The 25,352-nt window shown below is 43.8% G+C and overlaps 1 protein-coding gene across 4 annotated transcripts in view; it reads right to left on the bottom strand.

The window, feature by feature from the left end:
• The window catches only part of RCL1 (RNA terminal phosphate cyclase like 1), a 65,577-nt gene extending 50,397 nt beyond the window's left edge, over positions 1-15,180 (bottom strand). For 2 of the 4 annotated variants that reach the window (XM_006094124.3, XM_014460388.2), the window contains exon 1: positions 14,789-15,180. In XM_006094124.3, coding sequence (XP_006094186.1) covers positions 14,789-14,924 — 136 coding nt within the window. In that variant the 5' untranslated portion in view covers positions 14,925-15,180. The remainder of the gene's footprint in view (positions 1-14,788) is intronic. The other 2 variants (XM_023758417.1, XM_023758418.1) reach the window with 2 other exon arrangements.
• Between the last annotated feature and the right edge of the window lie 10,172 nt (positions 15,181-25,352).

Genomic DNA, 25,352 nt, shown 5'->3' with positions numbered 1-25,352 from the left:
TGCGGACATCCCCCAAGGAGTGCCTAGCACTGCCGCGGAGGCGGGAGAGGCTCCCTCCACCACCTCTGCACTCGCTAGCCATGAGCCTGGCTTCTGGCTGAGCAGTGCGCCCCCTATGGGGGCACACTGACCACCATGGGGCAGCTCCTGTGTTGAACGTCTGGCCCAGCCATGGGCAAACTACAGCCCGCGAGCCGGATCCGGCCCGTTTGAAATGAATAAAACTAAAAAAAAAAAAAAAAAAAAAAGACCGTACCCTTTTATGTAATGATGTTTACTTTGAATTTATATTAGTTCACACAAACACTCCATCCATGCTTTTGTTCTGGCCCTCCGGTCCAGTTTAAGAACCCATTGTGGCCCTCGAGTCAAAAAGTTTGCCCACCCCTGGTCTGGCCCCTGGTGGTCAGTGCAGGTCATAGCAACCAGTTGTTCTGCTGTTCGGTCGATTTGCATACTGGGGTTTTATTATATAGGATACATTTGAAATTAATTAGATAGCTATGTAAAACTATGACAAATCAAAATAGATAAACAAAAAAGATAAGCCCAAAACAAAAGGAATGAGAAAACGTATTAAGTAATAAACAGAAAAGAGCACTGGTAAAGTTACTGGAAAATTTTTCCAACATTCAAAAGGAAACTCTTATAGTACTCATTCCAAAGAAGAAAGAATGGGTAGAGAAGGCTTCAAATGTAGTATAGTTAAAAGCACCACACACAAAAAGTTCAATTACAAGCTAACCTCATTTAATGAGAACTAATTAAAAACACCTAAATAAAATCTTAGAAAGAGATCATAACACATTTTTTACTATCCACTATGCTTAAGAAGGGTGCATCCCAGGAGTGGGCGGCAGATAAAGCACAAGGAAAACTACAACATAATTAAATACAAGATTAAATACATAAACGGGGGTAGAGGGGGTGGGGGAGGAGGAGATCAAGATTAGTTGCTATTGAAAAGGCATCTGTTAAAATTCAACATTTATTTTCCAATAAAATTGTTTATTCTTTAAAAGTATAAAGAATAAACGTATTTAATGTAACAGAGTTTACATACAAAAATAGAAGCCTTAAAAGTTCAAGGAGAATGTATTTGTGGCCTCATGGGAAGTTAAGATTTCTTTAAAGAACATAAAGATTTATAAATTGGACTACATTAAAAGTAGTAACTATTGCTCATTAAAGGACACCATTAAGAGTGTGATAAGACAAGTCACACTCTTAAATACTTTAACACAGAATACATAAATCGTATTTAAAAATGTAATATCACGATATAGCAAAGAAAATCAACAAACTACTACTGCTATAACAGAGGAATCTCACAAGCACAATAAAGAAATAAAGAAGCCAGACACACACACACACAAAATACACACTCAAATTATGGTTAATATTTTAAAAACCTAGTCTATTGTGTAAAAAGTCCATTTACTGTGTGTTGATGGTGGGAAGAAATAGTGTGACTGGGAGCAAGCATGAGTTTTGGGTGGACTAGCCATGTTTTATTTCTTGACATGGGTATATCCACATAGCAATAATTCATCAAGCTATACATTTATAGTTTGTGTATTTTATGTATAATATACTTTAAGAAAAGATTATTTTAAAACTGAATAATCAAGTTCAAAGAAATAATACCTTTAAAAACACAAAAAAGCAAAGAAACCCAATCATCTCTTCAATGTAACCTTGATAGAAATGCCATTAAATATATCTTTTTAAAAATGTCAGAAGGTGCCCTAACCAGTTTGGCTCAGTGGATACAGCGTCGGCCTGTGGACTGAAGGGTCCCGGGTTCGATTCCAGTCAGGGGCATGTACCTTGGTTGCGGGCACATCCCCAATAGGAAGTGTGTAGGAGGCAGCTGATCAATGTTTCTCTCTCATCAATGTTTCTAACTCTCTATCCCTCTCCCTTTCTCTATGTAAAAAATCAATAAAATATATTTTTTTAAATGACAGAAGGTGTCAATACAAGGAAGAAATATCAGTTAAGGGGAAGGCCATCTTACCAATTAAGAAAGAGAATTTCACATACTTTGACTTGACCCCCACAGTCCCAGATTTTGTTTTATTTTTTAAAGCAGTCTTTGACCCAGCAATTCTACATCTAGAACATTATCCTGCAGAAATGGAAGTATATTAGGATATATGTACAAAATAATTTTACTGCTGCTTTATTTATAACTAGAGGCCCGGTGCACAAAATTCATCCCTGGTTGGGAGGGGGGGGTCCCCTCAGCCCAGCCTGCACCCTCTCTCCCAATCCGGGACTGCTGGCTCCTAACCGCTCGCCTGCCTGCCTCATCGCCCCTAACCACTCTGCCTGCCTGCCTGATGACCCTAACTGCTCGCCTGCCTGCCTCATCGCCCCTAACCACTCTGCCTGCCTGCCTGATGACCCTAACAACTCGCCTGCCTGCCTGATGGCCCCTAACCACTCTGCCTGCCTGATCGCCCCTAACCGCTTGCCTGCCTGCCTTCCTGATAGTCCCTAACCACTTGCCTGCCTGCCTGATTGCCCCTAACTGCTCACCTGCCTGCCTGATCACTCCTAACCGCCTCTGCTTCGGCCCACACCGCCATGGCTTCATCCAGAAAAATGTCCAGAATGAAGTCTGGAAGGTCGTTCGGCGGTCCAGTCTAATTAGCATATTACGCTTTTATTCTTATAGATAACAAACACTGAAGATTACTTTTTTGTCCCATACCTTCAAATTTCCCTAGGTATTTTGCTTTGCTTATATAAAAACCTGTAAAACAAATAAAATAAACAAAGGGCAACTTAATTCTCTGATTTATGCTGTTTTTAATACCTTTCAAGTTTTCTATTTAATATCCAAACTCTTCAGTTCTACTCCTTTTCTTTACAAACACACCAGGAGATAAGCTTTCTCTAGCAGAAATTCACTAGAGCATTTCCTCAGAAAACTATTAGAGACAGAGAAAAAACAACATCCTAAATAATAAAAGGCTAATATGCAAATTGTCCCCTTGACTGGGAGTTCGACCAGGGGCGGGGCCAGCTGGCCAACCACCCATGGCCCCACCCCAGCCAGCCCTGCCCCCAATCAGCCCCCCCCCCACCCAATCGGGGCAGGCTGGCCGGACCCCACCCATGCACGAATTCGTGCACCAGGCCTCTAGTTATATAATAACAAAAGAGACAATGCACCAATCTTAGATGTACCACACAACAAAGCTGCAAGATACATAAAGCTAAAACTATTATAACTGAAAAGTGAAAGACTAATCTACAATTATAGTTGGAGACTTCAATATCCTTCTCTCACTAATCAATAGAAGAACTAAACCAGTAATTTTCAACCTTTTTAATCTCGTGGCACACATATAAAAATTACTAAAATTCTGCAGAACACCAAAAACTATTATATGTTTTTTGCCAATCTAACAACAACAAAAAGGTATAATTTTGATTCATTCACACTAGTCAGCTATTGTGTTGGCTGTTGTCCCTTTTTATTTAACAATCTAAGGGAAAAGAGGTCAGTGCCCCTGACTAAATAGTCAGATATTACATGTTTTAAAAATTCTCATGGCACACCAGTGTGCCTGCCGTGGCACACCAGTTGAAAATCGCTGAACTAGACAGAAAATCAGGAAGGGCAAAGAACTCAATAATGTCATCAACCAACAGGACCTAATCCATATTCATACAGCAGAATACACATTCTTTCCAAGTGCCCACAGAATATATATACCCAGATAAAAACCATTATCTTTAAAAAAAAACACACACACAAAAAAACACCTCAACAAATCGAAAACAGCTGAAATCATTCAGACCATGTTCTCTAACCATAATAGAATCAAACCCAAATCAGTAAGAGAAAGATAGAAAAATATACCCACACTTGGAAACTAAAAACACTTATAATTCATGGTTCAAAGAGGAAATCCCAAAGGAAAGGAAAGAATCCACTGAAGTGAATGAAAATTAAAATATGACATGTCAAAAACTGTGGGACACAGCTAAAGCAGTGTTGAGAGGGAAGTTTATTGCACTAAATATGTACATTGGAAAAGGGAAAGTTTCCAATAATCTAAGTCCTACCTTAAGAACTTAGAAATAAAAAGAGCAATAAAACCTAAAACAAAACCTCAGAGTAAGTGAAGGAAAGAAATTATTATAATAAAAGAGCAGAAATAAATGTAACTGAAAAAAATAAAGAAAAATCAAAGAAACAAAAAGCTGGCTCTTAAATTAACAAACTTCTAGCAACACTGGCAAAGAAAAAAAGGAGAAAACACAAATCATCAATACAAGGAATAAAACAGGGGATATCACCCATATTAACAAGGTAAAGAAGAAAAATTACATGATTGCATCAATTGGTGCAGAAGCATTTGACAAAAAACAATATTCAATCACAATTTTTAAAAAACCTCTTCAAAAAATAGGAGTAGCCCTAGCCCAGTGATGGCGAATCTATGACATGCGTGTCAGAGGTGACACGCGAACTCATTTTTTTGGTTGATTTTTCTTTGTTAAATGGCATTTAAATATATAAAATAAATATCAAAAATATAAATCTTTGTTTTACTATGGTTGCAAATATAAAAACATTTCTATATGTGACACAGCACCAGAGTTAAGTTAGGGTTTTTCAAAATGCTGACACGCCGAGCTCAAAAGGTTCGCCATCACTGCCCTAAGCCTATTTGGCTCAGTGGACAGAGTGCTGGCCCTCAGACTGAAGGGTCCCAGGTTTGATTCCGGTCAAGGGCACATGCCTGGGGTGCAGGCTCGATGCTCCGCCCAGGTCCAGGCACATGTGGGAGGATCCCTGGCCCAGATCAGGGTGCATGCAGGAGGCAACTAATTGATGTGTCTCTCTCACATCGATGTTTCTCTCTGTCTCTCCCCCTCCCTTCCACTCTCTCTAAAAATCAATGGAAAAAGATCCTCAAGTGATGATTAACAAAACAACTACAAAAATGGGAATAGGAAACTTCCTCAACTTGATAATGGCATCTAAAAAATATATACAGTTAACCTTATACTTAGTGGCAAAATACTGGACATTTCCCTCTAAGATCCTCGAGGATGTTTTTCCAAATGGTACTGGAGTAGTCAGACAGTTTTAGCCAAAAAATGAACCTCGATTTAAGTTTTAAACCTCATACAAAAAGGAACTTACAGGATCTAGGATGAGGCAAACAGTTCTTAGACTTGACTCCAAAAGCCCAAGCAATAAAAGAAAATTTCAATAAATTCCATTCAATTAAAATTACAATATTTTCCTCTGCAAAACAGAATGAAAAGACAAGCTCTGGAGTTGGATAAAAGATTAGCAAACCACATATATCTGACAAAGAACTAGAGTATGTAAAGCAATCTGAAAACTTAACAGTAAAAACAAACAATCCTACTAGAAAACTGGCAAAAGGCATTTCACTAGAGGCTATATTGATGGTACATAAGCTCATGGAAAGATGTTCAACATCATTAGCCATTAGGAATATGCAAATTAAGCTACAAGATAGTACCACACACTTCTCAAAATGGCTAAAATTAAAATTAGTGACAACACAGGAGCATTTTCTCCCCCCATTTAGAGTTTCCTTCCCAGCAGTTGTCATCAGTTTGGCTCAAATAAACTCCTAAAAATTCAAAAAATTAAAATAGTAACAACACTAAGTGTTGGCAAGTGAGTCACTCACATATTGTTGCTGGAAATATAAAATAGTAAGGCCACACTGAAAAACAGCTTGTCAGTTTCCTAAGCATATAAACTATCACACAACCCAGCAATTAGACTCCTGGACATTTATCCCAGAGAAAGGACTTATGTCCACATAAAAACCTATAAGCAAAAAATTTTAGCAGCATTATGCAGAATAGCCAAAAAAAAAAAAAAAGGGGAAACAATACAGATGTCCTTCAACAAGTGAATGATTAAAAAACACACACAAAAAAACAGCTGTGTTACTTTCATACAATGGAATGCTATTCAGCAATTAAAAGGAACAAACTTGGTTAAAAAAAAAATTTTTTTTTTTTGATAAATCTCCAGAGAATCATGCTGAGAGAAAAAAGACAACCACAAAAAGTTGCTTACTGTATTATTCTATTTAGAAAATAAATGACTGCCCTAGCCGGTTTGGCTCGATGGCTAGAGTGTCGCCTGCAGACTGAAGGGTCCCAGGTTTGATTCCGGTCAAGGGCACATGCCAGGGTTGCAGGCTTGATCCCCAGTCGGGGGCATGCAGGAGGCAGCCGATCAGTGATTCTCTCTCATCATTGACGTTTCTAACTCTCTATCTCTCTCCCTTCCTCTCTGAAATCAATAAAAATATATTTTAAAAAAAGAAAATAAATGACAAAATTATAGGAATGGAGAACAGTTTCGTGATCGTGAGGTGTAAGAAATGGGTGGGAAAAGGAGGGAAATGAGTGTGGCTATAAAAGGGCAACATGAGGAATCCTTTTGGTGATGGAAATGTTAAATATCTTCACTCTTATCAATGTCAATATCCTGGTTATAATATTGTTACTATAGTTCTTCCAGATGTTACCACTGGGGGAAATGGGATAAAGTGCAGACAGATCTCTTTGTATTATTTATGATAACTGCGTGACAATGTGCAATTATCTGAAAACAAAAAGTTTAGTTAAAAAAATAAAAAGATGGTGCATAGTTCCATCTAGAATAGCATTCTACCAGCTTCCAAGCAACAACAGATCTGAACATAGACTATTAGGATTCCTGGCATTTGTCTTTAAAAGATTAGCATCTTGCCCTAACTGGTTTAGCTCAGTGGAGAGAGTGTCAGCCTGTGGACTGAAGGGTCCCAGGTTCGATTCCAGTCAAGGGCAAGTACCTTGGTTGTGGGCACATCCCCAGTAGGAGGTGTGCAGGAGGCAGCTGATCAATGTTTCTCTCTCATCGATGTTTCTAACTATCCCTCCCCCTTCCTCTCTGTAAAAAATCAATAAAATATATTTTTTAAAAAAAGATTAGCATCTTGTTTAGGGCAATTAATAATCATCACAAGGGAGCAAACTTTCACAATCAATAGAGGCACAGAGGGCAGGTTCCCAAGTAACAGGGCAATATTCAATCTACACTTATCATTAGGACTAGTGGCCGGTGCACAAAATTCGTGCACGGGGGAGGAGGTGTTCCTCAACCCGGCCTGCACCCTCTCCAATCTGGGACTGCTCGAAGGATGTCCTACTGCCGGTTTACAGGGATCGGGCCTAAACCGGCAGTCGGACATCCCTCTCGCAATCCGGGACTGCTGGCTCCTAACCGCTCACCTGCCTGCCTGCCTGATTGCCCCTAACCACTCTGCCTGCCAGCCTGCTCGCCCCCACCTTCCTTCCCCACTGGCCTGCTCACCCCTAATTGCCCCCCTGCTGCCCTGCTCACTCCAAACTGCCCCCCCCGCCGCTGTCCTGATCAACTCCAACTGACCCCCACTGATGGCCTGCTTGCCCCCAACTGTCCCCCCTGCTGGTCTGCTTACCCCCAACGGCCCCGGCCCCACCAGCCTGATCACCCACAACTGCCCTCCCCTTTTGGCCTCTAACCGCCTCTACCTCGGCCCCGCCACCATGGCTTTGTCCAGAAGAATGTCCAGAAGGTCTCCTGGAAGGTCTCCCAGTCTAATTAGCCTATTACCCTTTTATTAGTATAGAGGCCTGGTGCACAGGTGGGGGCCAGCTGGTTTGCCCTGAAGGGTGTCCCGGATCAGGGTGGGGTTCCCTTGGGGTGTGGGGTGGCCTGGGCAAGGGGCCTGTGGTGGTTTGCAGGCCGGCCATGTCCCCATGGGGTGAGGGTCCCCGCTGGGGGTGGGTGCCTGGCCAGCCTGAGTGAGGGGCTGATGACTGTTTGTAGGCTGGCCAAGCCCCCCAGCGGGGACCCTCACCCCATGAAGGTGTGGCCAGCCTGGGTGAGGGGCTGATGGCTGTTTTCCGGCTGGCCACACCCCCTTCAGGTTGGGGCTCCCTGCTGGGGTGCCTAGCCAGCCTGGGTGAGGGGCTGATGGCTGTTTGCCAGCTGGCTACACCCCCTTCATGGTTGGGGGGTCCCTGCTGTGGTGCCTGGCCAGCCTGGGTGAAGGGCTGAGGGCTGTTTGCAGGCTGGCCACGGACCCGGGCAACCCAGGCTCCCAGACCCGCCTTGAGCGGAGGCCACAGCGGCTGGAAGCAGGTATGTGGGATTTATTTATCTTCTATAATTGAAACTTTGTAGCCTTGAGCAGAGCCCACAGCCGGCCAGGGCAGGCGGGAAGCTTGGCTTCCTCCATCGCCAGGGGCAACCCAAGCTTGTTCGCTCCAGCTCCGTGGCTGCCACCATCTTGGGTGGATTTATTTGCATACTCGCTCCTGATTGGTTGGTGGGCGTGGCTGGTGAGTGTGGCAGATGTACGGTCAATTTGCATGTTTCTCTTTTATTAGATAAGATAGTCTTCGGCCTTCCCCAAATCCACTTATCTATCAACAACTCTGAGTCCCAGACCATACTGGTACATCCTTGTGGTACAACAAAAAATACATTTGACCTCCTAAAATCCTTGGAAGTTCCAAAGTGATAGAGCGTCTTTTTAAAGTTATTCATAAGGAGTCCCTTTGAAAGCACTACAGTTTATGCTGATGAGATGACTTAGCCTCAGAATGGAGCTTGGGGCTGGTTACCAGAAAGACCCCAAATGATTAGAAGGTTGGGGGGGGGGGGGGGGCGGGAATGAAGGTTGGAACTTTCAGGCCTAGGCAGGAATGGAAGTGGGGCAGAGAGCATGTCAAACACAGAGATTAAGACCTATAAAAACTCTCGAACAAGGAGAGAATTTGTAGATTAGGGAAGGAATCCAAGTTCTCGGAAGGTGGCAGACCCTACTTCAGGACCCTTCCAAACCTGAAGTAGTTATATATAACTCTTCATCTGGCTGTTTATCAGTATCCCTTTTAATATCCTTTATAATAAACTGGCAAGTGTAAGCAATGTTTCCCTGAGCTTTGAGTCATTCTAACAGATTATCAGACTCAAGGTGGGGATTGCGGAAACCCCCAATTTACAGCTGGGTGGTCGGAAGTGCAAGTGACCAAGATTTTCTATCAGGACTTGTGTTGGCATCTGAAGTAGGGGCAGTCTTGTGGGACTGAGTTCTTACCTTTTGGGATCTGATTCTTATCCCCATAACAGATAGCTTAAGAGTTAAGTTTGTGTCAGCTGAGAACTAGAGAATTACTTGATGTAGGGGGGGAACCACTTATCAGGTGTCAAAAGTATGGAGAGTAGAGGAGAAAAACAGTTTTCCCTTACAATTCTCCTCTTAGAAAATCCAATTTACGAACAGCCAGATTGATCCTAAAACAATGCATCAGTTTAATCAAAAGATGTTTTACCTCTCAAAGAACCTCTATGCAGCAAGTTTAATCAGAATATTTTAAAGGATTCTTTTGATTAAAACTCTATTTACCCCTCCTTTTTCAGAATCTCATCTGGTTAAGCCAAGTGCAACACTCCTATGGACCCAAAACTCTCTCTAATTTCCCAGGGGAAGACTGTGACGCTTGGTCACATGACCTGCTCAGGAACTGGGGTGGTGGCAGTCCTGCGTCCTAACTACTAAACCAGTGCTCTTGCCAAGTCCATCATTTCTATGTTCCCACTTTAAACAGCTATCATTCTGGTGAATTTTTTTCCATTTAGACCTCACCTTACCAAGAAAATGTTAACTAAACTGAACCCTGCAAGACAAAGCCCTTGAGAAATCCAGAGACAGAGGCATTTTGGACAGCTGCTTTACAACATGAGCAACAGCCATGTCCATCATGCAGTTGGATGTGAGAACAGGCCCTCCAGGCTAGAGGTGGATGAACTCTCTTTCCTGGGGAGTCTGTCACTCAGGGATGTTCAACTTCACCAGCTATCACACTTAACCATCTTGGCTTTTTTTACTTTTAGTAAAAGAGCAATCAAAAAATATGTATTTCCTCCTCAATGATAGGAAGAGTCTAATGAGACAACATAATTGTTCATACTCCTCAAGAGTGAAGCAAAAATTACATGTGGTTATATAATAAAAACTATTCCAAGATCATCTTTTTTTTTTTTGGGGGGGGGGGGTTCAAATTCTTCTCATTATTTATAATCCCTTTGCATGGAAGAAGGCAGTTTTATTTAAAAGATTAACTGATCTGTCAGAAGTCACAGAGTTTGAGCTGTTTCATCCCCTTCTGAATCCTTGTACAGTTTTCTTGGGACCACATACTGCTTTCCCAAACATTAGGGATTGGAGAAAATAAAAGGCTTAATAATTAAGTCCAGACGGTCGGGGTTTTTCAACATCAGCACTATTGATATTCTGGACAGAATAATTCTTTGTGTGGGGAGCTGTCTGATGCATTTTAGGATGTCTAGCAGCATCCCTGGGCTCTACCCACTACATGCCAGGAGCAGCCTCCCAGTTGTGACAACAAAAAAATGTCTCCAGCCCTAGCAGGTTTGGCTCAGTGGATAGAGTGTCGGCCTACAGAATGAAGGGTCCCGGGTTCGATTCCAGTCAAGGGCACATGCCTGGGTTGTGGGCTTGATCTCCAATAGGGGGCGTGCAAGAGGTAGCCAATCAATGATTCTCATCATTGATGCTTCTATCTCTCTCTCCCTCTCTCTTCCTCTCTGAATTCAATTTTTTAAAAAAAGAATTGTCTCCTGGGGAGCAAAACTGCCCCTGGTAAAGAACCATTACATTACACATGACATAACACACAAATATCTGGAAGCCATCACAAAAAAGAAAGCCTTTAGACCAAAAAGAGAAAACAAAGAGAAGTCATAATTCCCTTTAAGTATCTGAAAAGTTTTCATATAGATGGGGGAACAGATTTCAGATCCCAGAGAGAACTATTCCCAGTGGGTAGAAGTATATATGATAAAACCAGCTAACACTTACTCTTCCTAAATGCCAGGCACTGTTCAGTGCACTTTGAAGTGTTATTTCATTTAACCTTCACAATGACTCTATGAAGTTGGTAGTACCAGCCCCACTTGATAGATGAAAAAACAGAATCAGAAATGTTAAAGAATTTGCTCAAGGCCCAAGAGCTAATAGCAAATGCAGAACCAGGACTCAAACTGAGTCTAATTCTGAGCCCAAGCTCTTAACCACCAAACTACTACATCTATGACAAATTAAAGATTCTACCTCAACAGAATACATTTTTTAAAAAGAACTCTTTGACTTAAAAGCTGTTTCTTTCACCTACAATGATCCTCGTAGCCACCATCTCAATCCTATCTGCCCAGATCAGAAGCAGATCCAGAAAGCCTTCCTTCATAACCTCCAGGGAAGTCTCGCTCTTATACCAATGAGCCCCTTTACAACATTCAGCTCTTCCTACTTCAAGTTACTCCAGCTACTCTGTCAAGCTCTTCCTTAGAAAACTCCTGGAGAGTGGGGAAACCAGCTTCTCACATTTACACCCCCACAAAGCCTTGCACATACTGGGGTTCAATAAACCTTTTCTGAATGACTGCACCATCCCCACCCTCCAAAGCCCACACCAGCAGGAATGTTGAAGCAAGCACTTTTGAGAGATGTAATTCTGCACGTAAGCTGCAAGCAGAAGATTTTATTAGAAATGCTCTGTGTTTTTTCCAACTCTCAGAATCTGAGTTCAGGAAAAGTCAGAAAGGGAAAGGTGACTGGTAACGCAGCCCATTAGCTGCATCTTCACAAGGACTTGTTTGACTATCACCAGATAACATGTGTCAGGGGCTATATGTATCTATGTATATGTGTATATGCACATACACTTACATGAGTATATATACATATATCCATGCATATCTATGAATGCATGTACAGTCATCCCTTGGCAACCGTGGAGGATTGGTTCCAGGACCCTGCAGATATAAGACTCTGTAAATGATCAAGTCCCTTATATAAAAGGCTGCAGTACCAGCCCCACTTTATAGATGAAAAAACAGAATCAGGCTACAGCAGGGTATGCCTACACATCATTTCATTTGCATGGATTCAGCATAGTGCTTGGTGAGTGGCAAATTCAAGTTTTGCTTTTTGAAACTTCCTGGGATTTTTTTTTTTCCTGAGTATTTTCGACCCACAATTGTTTGAATCTGCAGATGTGAAAACCATGGATACGAAAGGCCGACTGTACTAGTATATACCTATATCTCAGTTACCTCTATAAGAAAGTAAACAATGTCTGTACAATTTTTGAGACCTTGAAGCCAGCACAAGGAGGTCTAAATTAGGGGCCTCTTTCTTCCCATAGTATATTAATAAGGTAAGGCAAGTAATGCTATACATAGTATTCCTCAAAAAATACCAGCACATTTGCTAACTAGTGCTACCTCTCCCAGGGACCAGAACTGGCATCCTCTCAGGAAAATGCCAAGTGGCCAAGCCCTGCTCGTGTGTGTGGCAGTGAGGAGATGCTCACAAACAGTGGAGAGGGAAGGCAGGAAAGCATCCTTTGGAACATTGAAACATTAGTTTGGAGGCCACCTGTCAAGACACAAACACCAGCCCTAGCCGGTTTGGCTCAGTGGATAGAGCGTCAGCCTGCTGACCCAAGGGTCTCGGGTTCAATTCCTGTGAAGGGCATGTACCTTGGTTGCAAGCTCATCCTGGCTTGGGCCCTGGCTTGGGCATGTGCAGGAGGCAACCAATCAATGTGTTTCTCTCACATCAATATTTCTGTCTTTCACTCTCTTCCACGCTCTCTGAAAATCAATGGAAAAATATTCTCGGGAGCTATGGTGAGTGCAAGCGCAGGAGGATGTCTGGGGATTCAATTCACTCACTACCCTGCAGGGGCTTAAAACCTGCGATGCTTCCACCGCCAGGCCAGGCCGGAAGGCACTTGGAGTCTGGTAGCTGCATAGTCTGGCCCTCCCAGCACTGAGTCCGAACAGCTGCCAAGGCTTTAGGGTCCCAACTTTAATATATTTTTAAAATAAAATTAGAAAAAAGAAAGAAAAATATCCTTGGGTGAGGATTTTAAAAGAAAAACAGAGAGACACTAAAATTTTATCTATGGGCACTAGATTGCCATGAGAAATCCCAATGTCCAGGATAAAGTACTTCTACTATTCCTTTAAAAAAAGAAAAAGAGAGAAAGCCCGGCCGGTGTGGCTCAGCAGTTGAGCATCGACCCAGGAACCAAGAGGTTGCCAGTTCCATTACTGGTTAGGGTACATGCTGGGGTTTTGGACTCGAACCCCAGAAGGCAGCCAATCGATGACTTCCTCCCTCATCGATGTTTCTATCTCTATCGCTTTCCCTTCCTCTCTCTAAAAAAGAAAATAGCTATGCCCAGTATTCACAGACGTAAAAGCCTGTCTTCTTTCCATATCCAGCTAGTGGGGTGAGTTCTCTAGGCTAATTCGGGAGGCGCACGGGAGAGCTGGCTGGGAATACCACAGAGTAGAGCAATCAAGCAATTGCTCTGCCCAAGGGCCAGACTCAAAATAAGGGCAGAGATGCGGAGGGGAAGAGCATCTGACATAAACCAGGCTAGCAGTCTCTCCTTAACGTCTTCAGTTACAGCAAGGGCAAGAATCATGTACCAAGGTAAGCCTTTCCCACTGTCACCAGGTTCCTCTCCACCGTATGGAGGTCTTCTGGTTCTTTCTTTCCTAACCTTGTATCTCCATCAATGACATGGCATTTTCCCTTGACCGTGCAACCAATCACCATTCAAGAGAGGCACACATGTAACTGTCCAGAACAGACAGCCAGATGATGAAACTGGCTGGCCACCTGGTACAGAAGCCAGTGCAAAAAAAAAAAAAAATTAAATACATCAACACGACCCAGAAAGCTTCCAGGGCCAACCACAAACCGTCTCCTTCAATCTGCAGACAAGGGTTGGTTGTGTTTTGTTCTTTTCCCTTTCTTTCTTCAACGGAGTCTCCCAATTTGGGATAAACACACGGAAGCTTTTTTTAAAAATGCACGCGTCTTACTCCAGGGGACCAGTTGAAAATCGGAGCCATTTAATCTATGTGTGTTTAAACGGGGCCTACTTTTAATCTATCTACTTTTGTCGGGCAAAAAAGGGGCGCTTGGAAGCCTGTAGTTTAGCGCTTGTCACCAACACTTTACTCAAGTCAAGGCAATTAGGCCCCTGACTGTTAAAAATTTATCTCAAAGCTCCTGTCCTGCGCACATCAATCACCGTCACCACCGTGGAAAGCAAACAGCATTTTCAAAGATTCTTTAATCCACAGGCAGGGGAAGGTGTGAGGGCAGGCGAGAAATCATGGCGACAGGGACAGCCGCTGTCCAAGGGGGCAGCTGCCACTGAGACCCGTTTTGGGACAGGGCACGGAACCAACCAGTAGTACTCTTCGCTCCAAATCCCCCTCCATCTTTACATCTGCCCAGTCACCACATTTCGGTCCAACAAACTGTTTTTTCTCCTTTGAGACGTGTATGGAGAGAGCAAGAGGGGCTGAAGACAAGCGAGGGAGCGAACCCTGGGATTTGCTGCAACACGTAATGCTGGAAAACGTGGACCTGTTTACAACCAGCGCCCTGGAGACGTGGAGCGCGGCGCACGGCGGAGCTCACCCCTCCGAGCTCACCCCCTCGGGCCCGACCCCGCCTCCCCACCGCCTCGGGTGCGTTCGTGATTGGGGGCGACCCGCCACCCGCCACCCGCCCTCCCCAAAGCGCCCGCGGGACCCTGAGGCTCCCCGCGCGCCGGCCCCCAGGACATCAGCGCGGTCTCCCCGGGCCCCCCGCACGCACCCTCCGCGCTGCCAGTCCCCAATTACCTCGGAGGCCCGGGTTGTCGTCTCTGGCCCGGATCTTTCGGATTTTGACCGGGCGCCCGCTCAGAGTCGACAGAACCAGACGCTGGCGCAAGAAGTTGCAGCCCGCGTAGCTGAGGGAGTGCGCCTGAGTCGCCATGTGCGCGCTCTGCGCAAGGCGTGGGCGCCCGAGGTGCGGCTACTTCGGACAGGCGCGGGGTCGCACCCCCGGCGGCGGCGACAGCGGCGGTGGCGACCCGGGTTCCCTACCGCGGACCCGCAGCCCCCCACGTGTCCACGTGGTTTGGAACAGGAAGACGGAGAAACCAGACACCGGGTCAGAGGGGAGCGGGGCGGAGCCGGCGGCCGCCTCCCCGCCTCCCCGCCGGGCTGAGGGCGGCCCCGTCCCGGGCCACGCCGCTATTGGCCCGCGCACGGTCAGGGCGGTGCTCGCGCCGCGTCGCCATTGGCCCGCTCTGGAGCTGGGCGGAGCCCGGGCCGCGTCGCCATTGGCCCGCGCTAGAGTTAGGCCGTGCCCGAGCCCCGGCAACAGAGCGGAGAAAGAGCGCGGGGTGGGGGCGCCTGGACACTCAGGCTGGGGAGCTCGGCCCCCCCACGGCCTGCGCGGGGTCTCTCCCAGGGTAGGAGCAAGGAGAGAGGGCGGCGAGGGTTCCGGGCCTTCGCATGCCGCTTCGCAGCCTGACTACTTACTGGGATGTGGACGGCATTATCTAACCCGCCTTTTTCTTAATAGAGGAGAAAACAAGATTGGCGCGCGCACCGTGCTGCAACACCGCTCTGAGCGCGCTGCTGGCATGTCCCCTCGCTCCCCGCTGTAACCCTGAGTACTGCCTGCCATTCCCACGGGGCAAGACTCGAGGAGCATTGCCGAGCTGGCAGTGGCAGCAGGCACTGGGACTCCAGCCTTCGGACACCAGGCTATTGCTTATCTTCTGTGTGAGGCACCAAGCTTGCCCCTTTCACAGTGGTCTCTTCCCTTATATTCACAGCGCCAAGTCAGATCCTCCCGACTCACACACCTCAAAACGCGTTGTTGTAAGAACTTCACAAACACACACCCACACTCTGCTTTTCCCTCTTTCCTGTGCTCCCCTAATCCTGCACACCCAAATCATACCAAAACCTTCAAAGATGTGTGGACCCTAGGCGGTTTGGCCTCGGGACTGAAGGGTCCCGTTTTCCATTCTGGTCAAGGGTACATGCCTGGGTTGTGGGCTCCATCCCCAGTAGGGGGCGTGCAGGAGGCAGCCAATCAGTGATTCTCATCATTGATATTCCTATCTCTCCCTCTCCCTTCCTCTCTGAAATCAATTTTTAAAATACATACTTTTTAAAAGATGTGTGGTTAACTATCAAATGGCCACAAATTTAGGAGCCCAATATAATAATAACGTGTGTTTGCAGTCATTCTTGGACATGTCACCAGATCATGAGTTCCAGCACACATTGGGGGGGGGGGGGGGGCAGGGGGGGGTCTAGAAAGAGTAAGAGCCTGAATAAGATTAAGGAGGATAGCTAGCCTTATGTGAATAAATCTCAGTTATGAGGAACCAGCCATATGGTCTAAGCTGGTTAGTAACCGGTTATTAGAGATATAGGTAGAATTTAAGATAATTAGCCCTTAAATCCATTGAGGAAAGGAGGTAATCCATGCCAATGATTGCCATTTCTCCATACTGCCTTTTAGGAAATTGACAGTGGTGATGTGGGACTGTTGGAAGCTCCAGGGCCCTAGCTGGTTTGGCTCAGTGGATATGGTGTGGACCTGCGTACTAAACTGAAGGGTTGCAGGCTCAATCCATCAGGGCATGCAGGAGGCAACCAATTGAGGTGTCTCTCTCACAGCAACCAATTGATGCATCGATATTTCTCTCTCTGTGTCTCCCTCTCCCTTCCACTGTCTAAAAATCAATGGAAAAAATATTCTCGGGTGAAAATTAACAACCCCTCCCCCCAAAAAAGAAAACTCTATGATGGTGGGGGAGGGGGTCCTGGAGTGGGGTGCTCCAGGGCTCTCTTGAATCCTGTTCTGGGGGAATGCCAAAGCAAGGAGAGAAGCCATCCCACCAGGAGAGGATTTTTTTTATATCATCTCACTTTTAATAACTCAACCACCTTAAAAAAACAACTAATATCCTCTGTAGCAAAGCCTGTCAGTGCCTCATTCATATCCCTTCAGCTCTTACTATTTCCAGTGAAATCTTAAATTTTTTGCTAACAATGCCTGTATCCCTTTGTCTGGAGTTTTCCTCACCTGCATGGACAAACTTCGCAGAACAAACGTACGGAGGGATTAACGCACCCCTCCCCAGTCCTTAACCAATGACTGATGGGAGTGAATGTATAAGGATCCCAGTTACCCTCGATCCTTGGGTGAGACAGCTCTGAAATTCTGCAGTGTTTCCCAGGGTTCCCCAGAGGTTTTAGTACTAGTTGCCCACAGGAGTAACTTGCTTAATTAAGTGCCTACTACTGACATACTTCCCTTCACTGTATCCGCCCCAGATAACCTTCTGATAATTCCTGGGATTAACTCCCAAATAAACCACTTTCACTCCAGTTATTGCCCCGAGGTTTTCTTCTGGGCAACCCAAAATAAGTCCTGATTTTTAAAATTTGAGAACCGAGGTTCAGAGAGAATAAATGACCTGCTTAAAGTGACATAGCTAATAAATGACAAAACCAGAATAGAAAGTCTATTTCCCTCTCTCCCCACCCCACCCCCCCCCCCTCTATTTCTATATCGCTCATTCTCTCTCTCGGGTCATATATCTTTGGAATCCTGAATCTCCAATAAAAAGCCTGCCTACCATGCAGCTGCCATGTCAGAGAGACCACACAAAATGAGACTGCCAACTGTTCCAGCTGACAGCTAGCATGAACCACCAGACATGGGAGTAGCTAGACTTAGATGACTCCAGTCCCCAGCCAGCCTCTGATCAACTAGAGCCACCCTAGTTGATGTCCAATGAGCACAGATAAGCTGTCCTCACTGAGCCCTGCCCAAATTGCATTTTCCTGGGCTAAATAAATGATTGTTACTGTTTTAAGCTATGGGTTTGGGGCAGTTTGTTACACAGTGATAGATAACAGAAACTACATATCCCTGAACTTTCCCTGCATAATTCTGGACTAGCAAGCCACAAGAAACATCTTGCATGAGATTTGGAAGGCAAAGTGAAGTCACAGCCACATTTTTTATGTTGAAAAGTCACTGCAGGGTACTAGGCTCTCTTGTAGCTCACATACTTATCTGATACTGATCTTATTGGCATGAGGTAGCCCCCAGACCCATAGCTCCTTTAACTCCTGATCCTACTTTAGCAACTCCAACTGCTGGGCCAGCTATGCATTTATCCCCATGACAAAGAACACCATCTTCTGCTGGTCACTCACATCACTGAAGTTGGAGGCTTGGAGGCAGTGATAGACATGCAGGTTCTAGCTCATTCTGCTAACTTTTAGGCTCCATCACCAGGCACAAAGACAACAGCCCCATAGACTATGAAACCAGCCCCCACAATTATTATGAGGTCAAATCCCTATAATAACCTCTACTTAGAGGTTCTGCTTCTTCAATTGAAACTTGACTGTGCAGAATTCATTATTGAAAGCCAACTGAGAGTAAGGCTCTATGCTAAAGGCTTTTCTATATATGATCTCATTTGGTCCTCACCCCAACTAGCTCAAGAGTTGTATTATGAATACAAAGGGATTTTTTATATAATTCTTTCTACTTTTCTTTATTTTTGAGATTACCCCTTGCAAATGTTTTTAATCTGCTCATACTTTTTCATACTAAATGATAAATGGTATATACCTTGCCTTGTAATCACAGATACTTCCATTTTAATGAGGATAAAAGTATACTTGGCTCAGCAATGGGGCTTTGGATTTAGGGGCCAGAGTAGAAATTGATTCTTCCCAGTCCATAGAGAAAGATTCTCAAGGCCCCACCTTTACTGTCTCTTAGAGACCCATTGATTGTGATATTTCATCTGCTTTCCTATAATTGTTAGCCATAAAAATGCTGATAAAATTTGAAGAAGTTTGTGTCCTTGTTTCAGAGCCTTTAGGAGAGGGGCCGGGGGAGGAACTGGAGTCTTGTTTTACCGACAATCATAAATATCTTCACTGACTGTGAAAGGGAAAGAGAGGTAGACAATCAGCAGGTGACAGACAATCAGCAGGTGATAAACACTCAGAGCCGAATTTTAAAGGCACCAGCTGCCGACCTTAAAGCCATCATATCATAGTTATGAAACACTGATTTATAATTATGAAACTTCAAATGTGAATCGAAGCCCAATACACAAATGCAGCATTGTTACATAAATGCTACATTTCTGGTTTTCTAGCACTGCCTTAAATTTCCATAGTTTCTTAATTGTCCCCATCAAATCATACGCGTCACTCATCAAATCATGTTTCAATATTTGATTTCGACTATCTGTATTACAACCCTTTCACTGTTTTAAAATACTTAACCATAAAAAAGAATTTACTGATCCATGTGAAGTCAAGGAGTATCTGAATGTCCATTAACTGATGAATGGATAAACAAAATGGAGTATATCTGTACAGGGGAATATTATTGGGCAATAAAAAGAAATGAAGCAGAGAGACCACACACAGTGAGAGTGCCAGCTTTTCCATGCTGCATCATGAAAAATCCTAAAGACATTATGCTAAGTGAAAGAAGTCATCCAAAAATATCCACATGTTGTACAATTCTATTTATATGAAGTGTCCAAAATAGGCAAATCTATAGAGACAAAAAGTAGATTAGGTGGTGTCAAAGTTGGCCATTAGAAAATCCAGATTCATGTTCCACCAGCTTAGCAAACCCAGAATGAAGAAGCCACCTCTTTCCTAACAGCACCAGTAAATCTGGGGCTGAGCTCTCATTGGGTCACGCATCCATTTCTGAACAGTAGTCTGGGAGAATGTGTGTTCTGATTGGCCAAACCTGTGTCACATATTCACCTCCTCTGCAGAGAAAGTAGTATCAGTGCCTCTCAAACTACAAGAATGGAGCATGTGCCCGGCTAGTGTGGCTCAGTGGACTGAGTGTTACCCTTCACCTCTTCCCCCATGCACTAAGAGGTCACTGGTTCAATTCCATGTCAAAGCACATGCCCAGTTGTGGGCTCGATCCCCAGTAGGGGGCATGCAGAAGGCAGCCAATCAATGTTTCTATCTTTCTCTCCCTCTCCTTTTCTCTATAAACATGTATTAAAACATGCAATAAAAAAATAAATAAAAGAATGGAGCATAAGAGAGGTGTGGCTCTCATAATGAAAAATAAAGTGTTTTTTTTAAAAATATATTTTATTGATTTTTTACAGAGAGGAAGGGAGAGAGATAGATAGTTAGAAACATCGATGGGAGAGAGACATCCATCAGCTGCCTCCTGCACATCTCCCACTGGGGATGCGCCCACAACCCAGGTACATGCCCTTGACTGGAATCGAACCTGGGACCTTTCAGTCCACAGGCCGACGCTCTATCCACTGAGCCAAACCGGTTTTGGCTAAAGTTTTATTATTATAAAAGATAACAGATGCTAGACAGGCAAAAAGAATACATGACCACCTTATCAAACCCATACAAGGCCAAAGAATCTCATCATATCATGACTTTCTGGAGTTAAACCTCCATAATATGTGCATACTTTTCCAACTCAATTCAATTCCACAGACATTTATCTAACACTTTCTAAAGTGCTAAGGCTGGTTCTGCCAGTAAAGGTACGAGGATACACGGTGAGAGACTAAGAATGCAAAGATAAGTAAGACTCAGACCTTGTTCTCAGGATGTTCACAGCCTAATCCAGTAGTCCTTGAGCTTTATCATACAAAAAAATTCACGCTGTGGATCTTTTTAAAGATACATATTCCTGGGCTACAATCCAAGATTTTCTGATTTGGTAGGTGTGTGGTTGTCTCTAGAAATGTGTCTTTAAATAAACACCCCATGTGACCATGCTGCACAGAGTCCAAGAACTACTCAGATTATCTGATACTAGAAGCCCGATGCACGAAGATTCGTGCAAGAATAGGCCTTCCTTCCCCTGGCTGCGGAGGCAGGGAGGACTGGAGAGGTTGGGTGCGTTTCACTTTCCCATTGTGAAAGTGGGATGCAATTGGCCCCCTTCGTCATCCTCTCCCTCCTCCGCCCTCCACCTCCTGCCCGTCCGCCTTCCCTCCACGCCCATCGCCCCTCCCCTCTTGATTTGGCGAGATAGGGAGGAGGGAGATCTGATAATTTGGGTTACTGTGTAGGTGGCCTCTTTCATCTATTCAAAACAAAGCTGAGCCACCTGCTGCTGCCGCCACGGCCGCCACCATCGCCCCTTGGCTGGCCCAGGGCTCCCGGGGTGAGCTAACTGTGCACCCAGCGATCGCCCCTTGGCTGGCCCAGGGCTCCCAGGCGTGCTAACTGTGCACCCAGCGAGCTCCCACACACATCCGAGCCCGTGGGGCTGCTCCAACACTAGGGTTTTGTTTACCAGAGCAGTGGGGCAGGGGTGAGGTAAAGGGAGATGCCAGACACCGGGAGCTACGACCTCAGGCACCAGAAGGTTGCCTCTGAGGCCGGGGGCTGGGCCACAGAGAGGCTGCAAAGATGGTTGACAGATGTGGAGCGCAGCAGGGAGGCCCTGAGGAGACATGCTGCCCAGAGGCCCAGAGAGGCCAGGGGGCGGGCCTGCCACCATCTTTGTTGGATTGATTTGCATACTCGCTCCTGATTGGCTGTGGGGCATTGCGAAGAGACGGTCAATTTACATATTTCTCTTTTATTAGATTATTAGATAAGATGATGGAGGAAAAAGACATGCAAAAAGAAAGATACAGTGCATCCGAGAGTTGCTATAAGACCAGGTCGATGTCTGAGAGATGAGGAGGAAACAGTGTTTTTGTTAAGCTTATATCATGTGTTTTGCACAAGATATGATTTCCAGTCAAGGAAGCTATGGGATTATGTCCAGCCTACTATGAGTATTTCTGATTATGATGAGCCTGGGGATATTTGGGAGACAAGAAGCTAAGAGTTGGCCTTTGTTCATTTACTTGTAACAATCCTGTACATTTGCTCTCCTTTAATCTCACTGAGAATTTTTAGTGATACTACAAATGAATTTACCCTTCAGAATTTACCCTACCCTGCAGTATTTTCTTTCTTTTTTAAATATGTTTTTATTGATTTCAGAGAGGAAGGGAGAAGGAGAGAGAGAGATGGAAACATCAATGAGAGAGAATCATCGATTGGTTACCTCCTGCACACCCTTCACTGGGGATCAAGCCCACAACCCGGCATGTGCCCTGACTGGGAATCGAACCATGACCTCCTGGTTCATAGGTCACTGCACAACCAATGAGCCTCACTGGCCAGGCTCCTTCAGTATTTTCTTACCCAAAAATCTTCATCCTTCTGTTTTTTTCAAATTGTTTCAATATATTATTTTCACCTTTAAAAATAATTTATTTTATATACTACTAGTGGCCCGGTGCACAAATTTGTGCACATTGAAAGGAAATTAATTAGAAGAAATATTTTAATATCGCTATTCGCCCTTTCTCTATAATAGAAGTGTCAACCAAATTCATGATTGACAATGACAGATTGAAACACACACGTGCGATTGGCGCCAGCAAGAGCTTTATATGTATCGCGCATGCACAAGTCAACTTAGCTTTTTATATATATAGAATAAACTTCCTTAATTAGACCTGCTTTGTGATGTAGCTAAACTTTTTCCAGCCCAGAGAAGCACCCCAACTTCTCTTTCAGGTAATTGTCAGCAACACAGCAGTAAATATTAACACGAAGCAGATTATTGTAGATCATGCAAGGAGAACAAAGGGTGAAATGCTTAATTGCAGTAGTGTTTGACTATATTCTGCGCAGTGAGAAAACCTGAAGTCATTTTCAAGGTCCACCATTTTTTACTTCTTTTCAGTCGGGTCAAATTTCTAAACTTTCTAAATCTCCATTTTCTGGCTAATGAAAAGAAAATAGGGTTCCACCGAGTCTCCTATCTACCTACTCCAGGACTTCTGTGAGGATCAAATGAGATGAGGCACAGGAAAATGCCTCGCAGACATTTGATTAAAGTGTGAAATGTTTGCACGTGGCTATAAAGCAAGTCGTGTTCCTGGGCTGAAGAAACTGCAAGGAGGCTAGTTGTTGCTAGGGAGAGGAAGCCGGGCATTGCTACATGATGTCATTACCCGGCGCCCACAGCAACCCTTTCTGGGATGGGCTGGGTTGGGCTGTGGGTGGCATTTTGTGCCATGGGGTCTTGGCACCATCAGCTGCAATTTAGTGGGGTGTCACTCCAGGGTTTTGGCCGGGCCTGTGTCCCACTTGGGGGAAGCTGAGTGTTGCTTTATAGGCCCCAGGTCCGTGGTGCTGTTTCTCTGTAAATGGCCAGTGCACATCATGGCAGCTCCTGCGTTGAGCATCTACCCTCTGGTAGTCAGTGCATGTCCTTGCAACTGGTCAGCATATTAGCCTTTTATTTATATATATATATATATATATATATATATATATATATATATATATATGGATTAGTGTTCCTTTTAGTTTGACTCTCCTGATAATAAGTAAGGAGACACCTTAATCTCATGAGAAAAATGTAGGTTACAGTCCCCCAACATATTGAAAACTGACTGCAGTCTTTTTTATATTAGGGTAAATTTCTGAGACTAGAGTTTCTATCACTTTAGGATGCCATAAGCAGATAAAAGCAAAAGAAAAAAAGGAGACCAATCGTGGTGGTTTTAGGATATGCCCACCAATTCTTCGAAACTCCCGTCAATGTGTGGATCCTAATTTCCCTTCCCTTGAGTGTGGGTTGGACTTAGTGACTCACTTCTAGTGAATACAATATGGCAGAAATGACAGGATGACTTCTGAGACTAGGTCATTCTTTCTCTTGGATTGCTCAGCCTTTTTGCATGACTTAAGGATTCCTTGATAACTTTCTTGTTTTCTTGGATGTCATGATGTTCCAGGCTCAACTTGTATGTTTTCTGTTTCAAATATGGAACCAGCCATTTTTCCAAGAAGCTCTGATTTCTTTTAGTGGGAAGTGGTAATTAGATGCCATAATCTGGGTACTCTTTGCTATTTTGTTCTTGTTTCTAGGCTTTTTCAATAGATAAAGCAGGAAAATACTTTTTTATTTATTTAAGATAAAATATACTGTGGAAAAAAAAACACAAAAAACAACAACAACAAAATATACTGTGAGTTCATAGTTGTACTTCCAATTCAAATTCAGGATTCAAGGTGTTTTTGTTGTTGTTGTTAATTCTCACCCAAGGATATTTTTCCATTGATTTTTAGGAGGGAGGGGGTGAAGGGAGGTGAAGGGAAGGGGGAGAGAGAGAGAGAGAGAGAGAGAGAGAGAGAGAGAGAGAGAGAGAGAGAGAAACATGTCCATAGGTTGCCTCCCACACACCAGGGCTGGGAATTGAGCCTGCAAGCAAGGTCCACTGAGCCAAACCGGCTAGGGTAGGATTCAAGGTATTTAAATGAACCTCGCTGTTCTTACATTTGTATATCTTTGTTCCCATAGCAAAAATCTTGGTTCCCAAATACCTCAATATAATTGCCCAATTGCTTTATTCTAGAAAACACACACAAGAAAGTTTTAGATCAACGATACTGCCTCTACCACCAACAATGTGATTACAGTTTACAATATTTTTTGTTATTTGGGTATACTCCATAAAGAATATATAGTGAAGTTACTGGTGTGTTTTCTTAAGTACTTGAAATAGTTCCTCTCTCTGTGGTAATGGCATCTACTCAATATAGAGTTAGACTCATTTGTTTCATTTTGATTCTAATGTTCAGGTATTTATTTTTTAATTTAACTTTATTTCATAATTATGTAAAATTTACAAAATAAGACATATTTACCAAAGTATATAGAGAAAAAATGTAGCTACTATCCCTGTCCTCTCTACCCTGATTGCTCTCTCCTATAGAAGGCTGCTTTTTTTTTTTTTTTTTGCTTTTATTAGTTTTGGGTTAGCCTTTTTAAAAATATAAGCATATATCTGTAATTTTATCCCCTCCCCCTTCAGCTTTCTTAGATAAGTAGTAACATACCACACACAATTTTCTTCATGTTGGTTTTCAACAAACACATATCCTAGAATTCACTCCATAGCAGTACACACAGTTATTTCTTATTTTCTTTACAGCTTCCTTTGTGTGGATGGGCCACTTCTTATTCAACAGCCCACTAAAAAATGGGCATCTCCAGTGTCTTGTTACCATGACACTAGAGCAATTAATAGCTCATCTCATATCTATTTTGCCAGTATAAATTTGGGAGACATTTCAAACAGCAGGATGGTTGGGTCAAAGTAAAAATACATATATAATTTTTCTAGATATTGCTAAATTCTTTTTCATGCAAATCATATTATTTTACATTCCCACCTGCAACATATAAAAGTACCTGTCAGTCTACAGCCTCACCAAAAGATTATATGGTTAAACTTTATATATATATATATATATATATATATATATATATATATAT

This window comes from Myotis lucifugus, unplaced genomic scaffold (assembly GCF_000147115.1).
Source record: "Myotis lucifugus unplaced genomic scaffold, Myoluc2.0 scaffold_130, whole genome shotgun sequence".
Taxonomy (NCBI): Eukaryota; Metazoa; Chordata; class Mammalia; order Chiroptera; family Vespertilionidae; genus Myotis; species Myotis lucifugus.
This window is presented reverse-complemented; position numbering and strand designations above follow the sequence as displayed.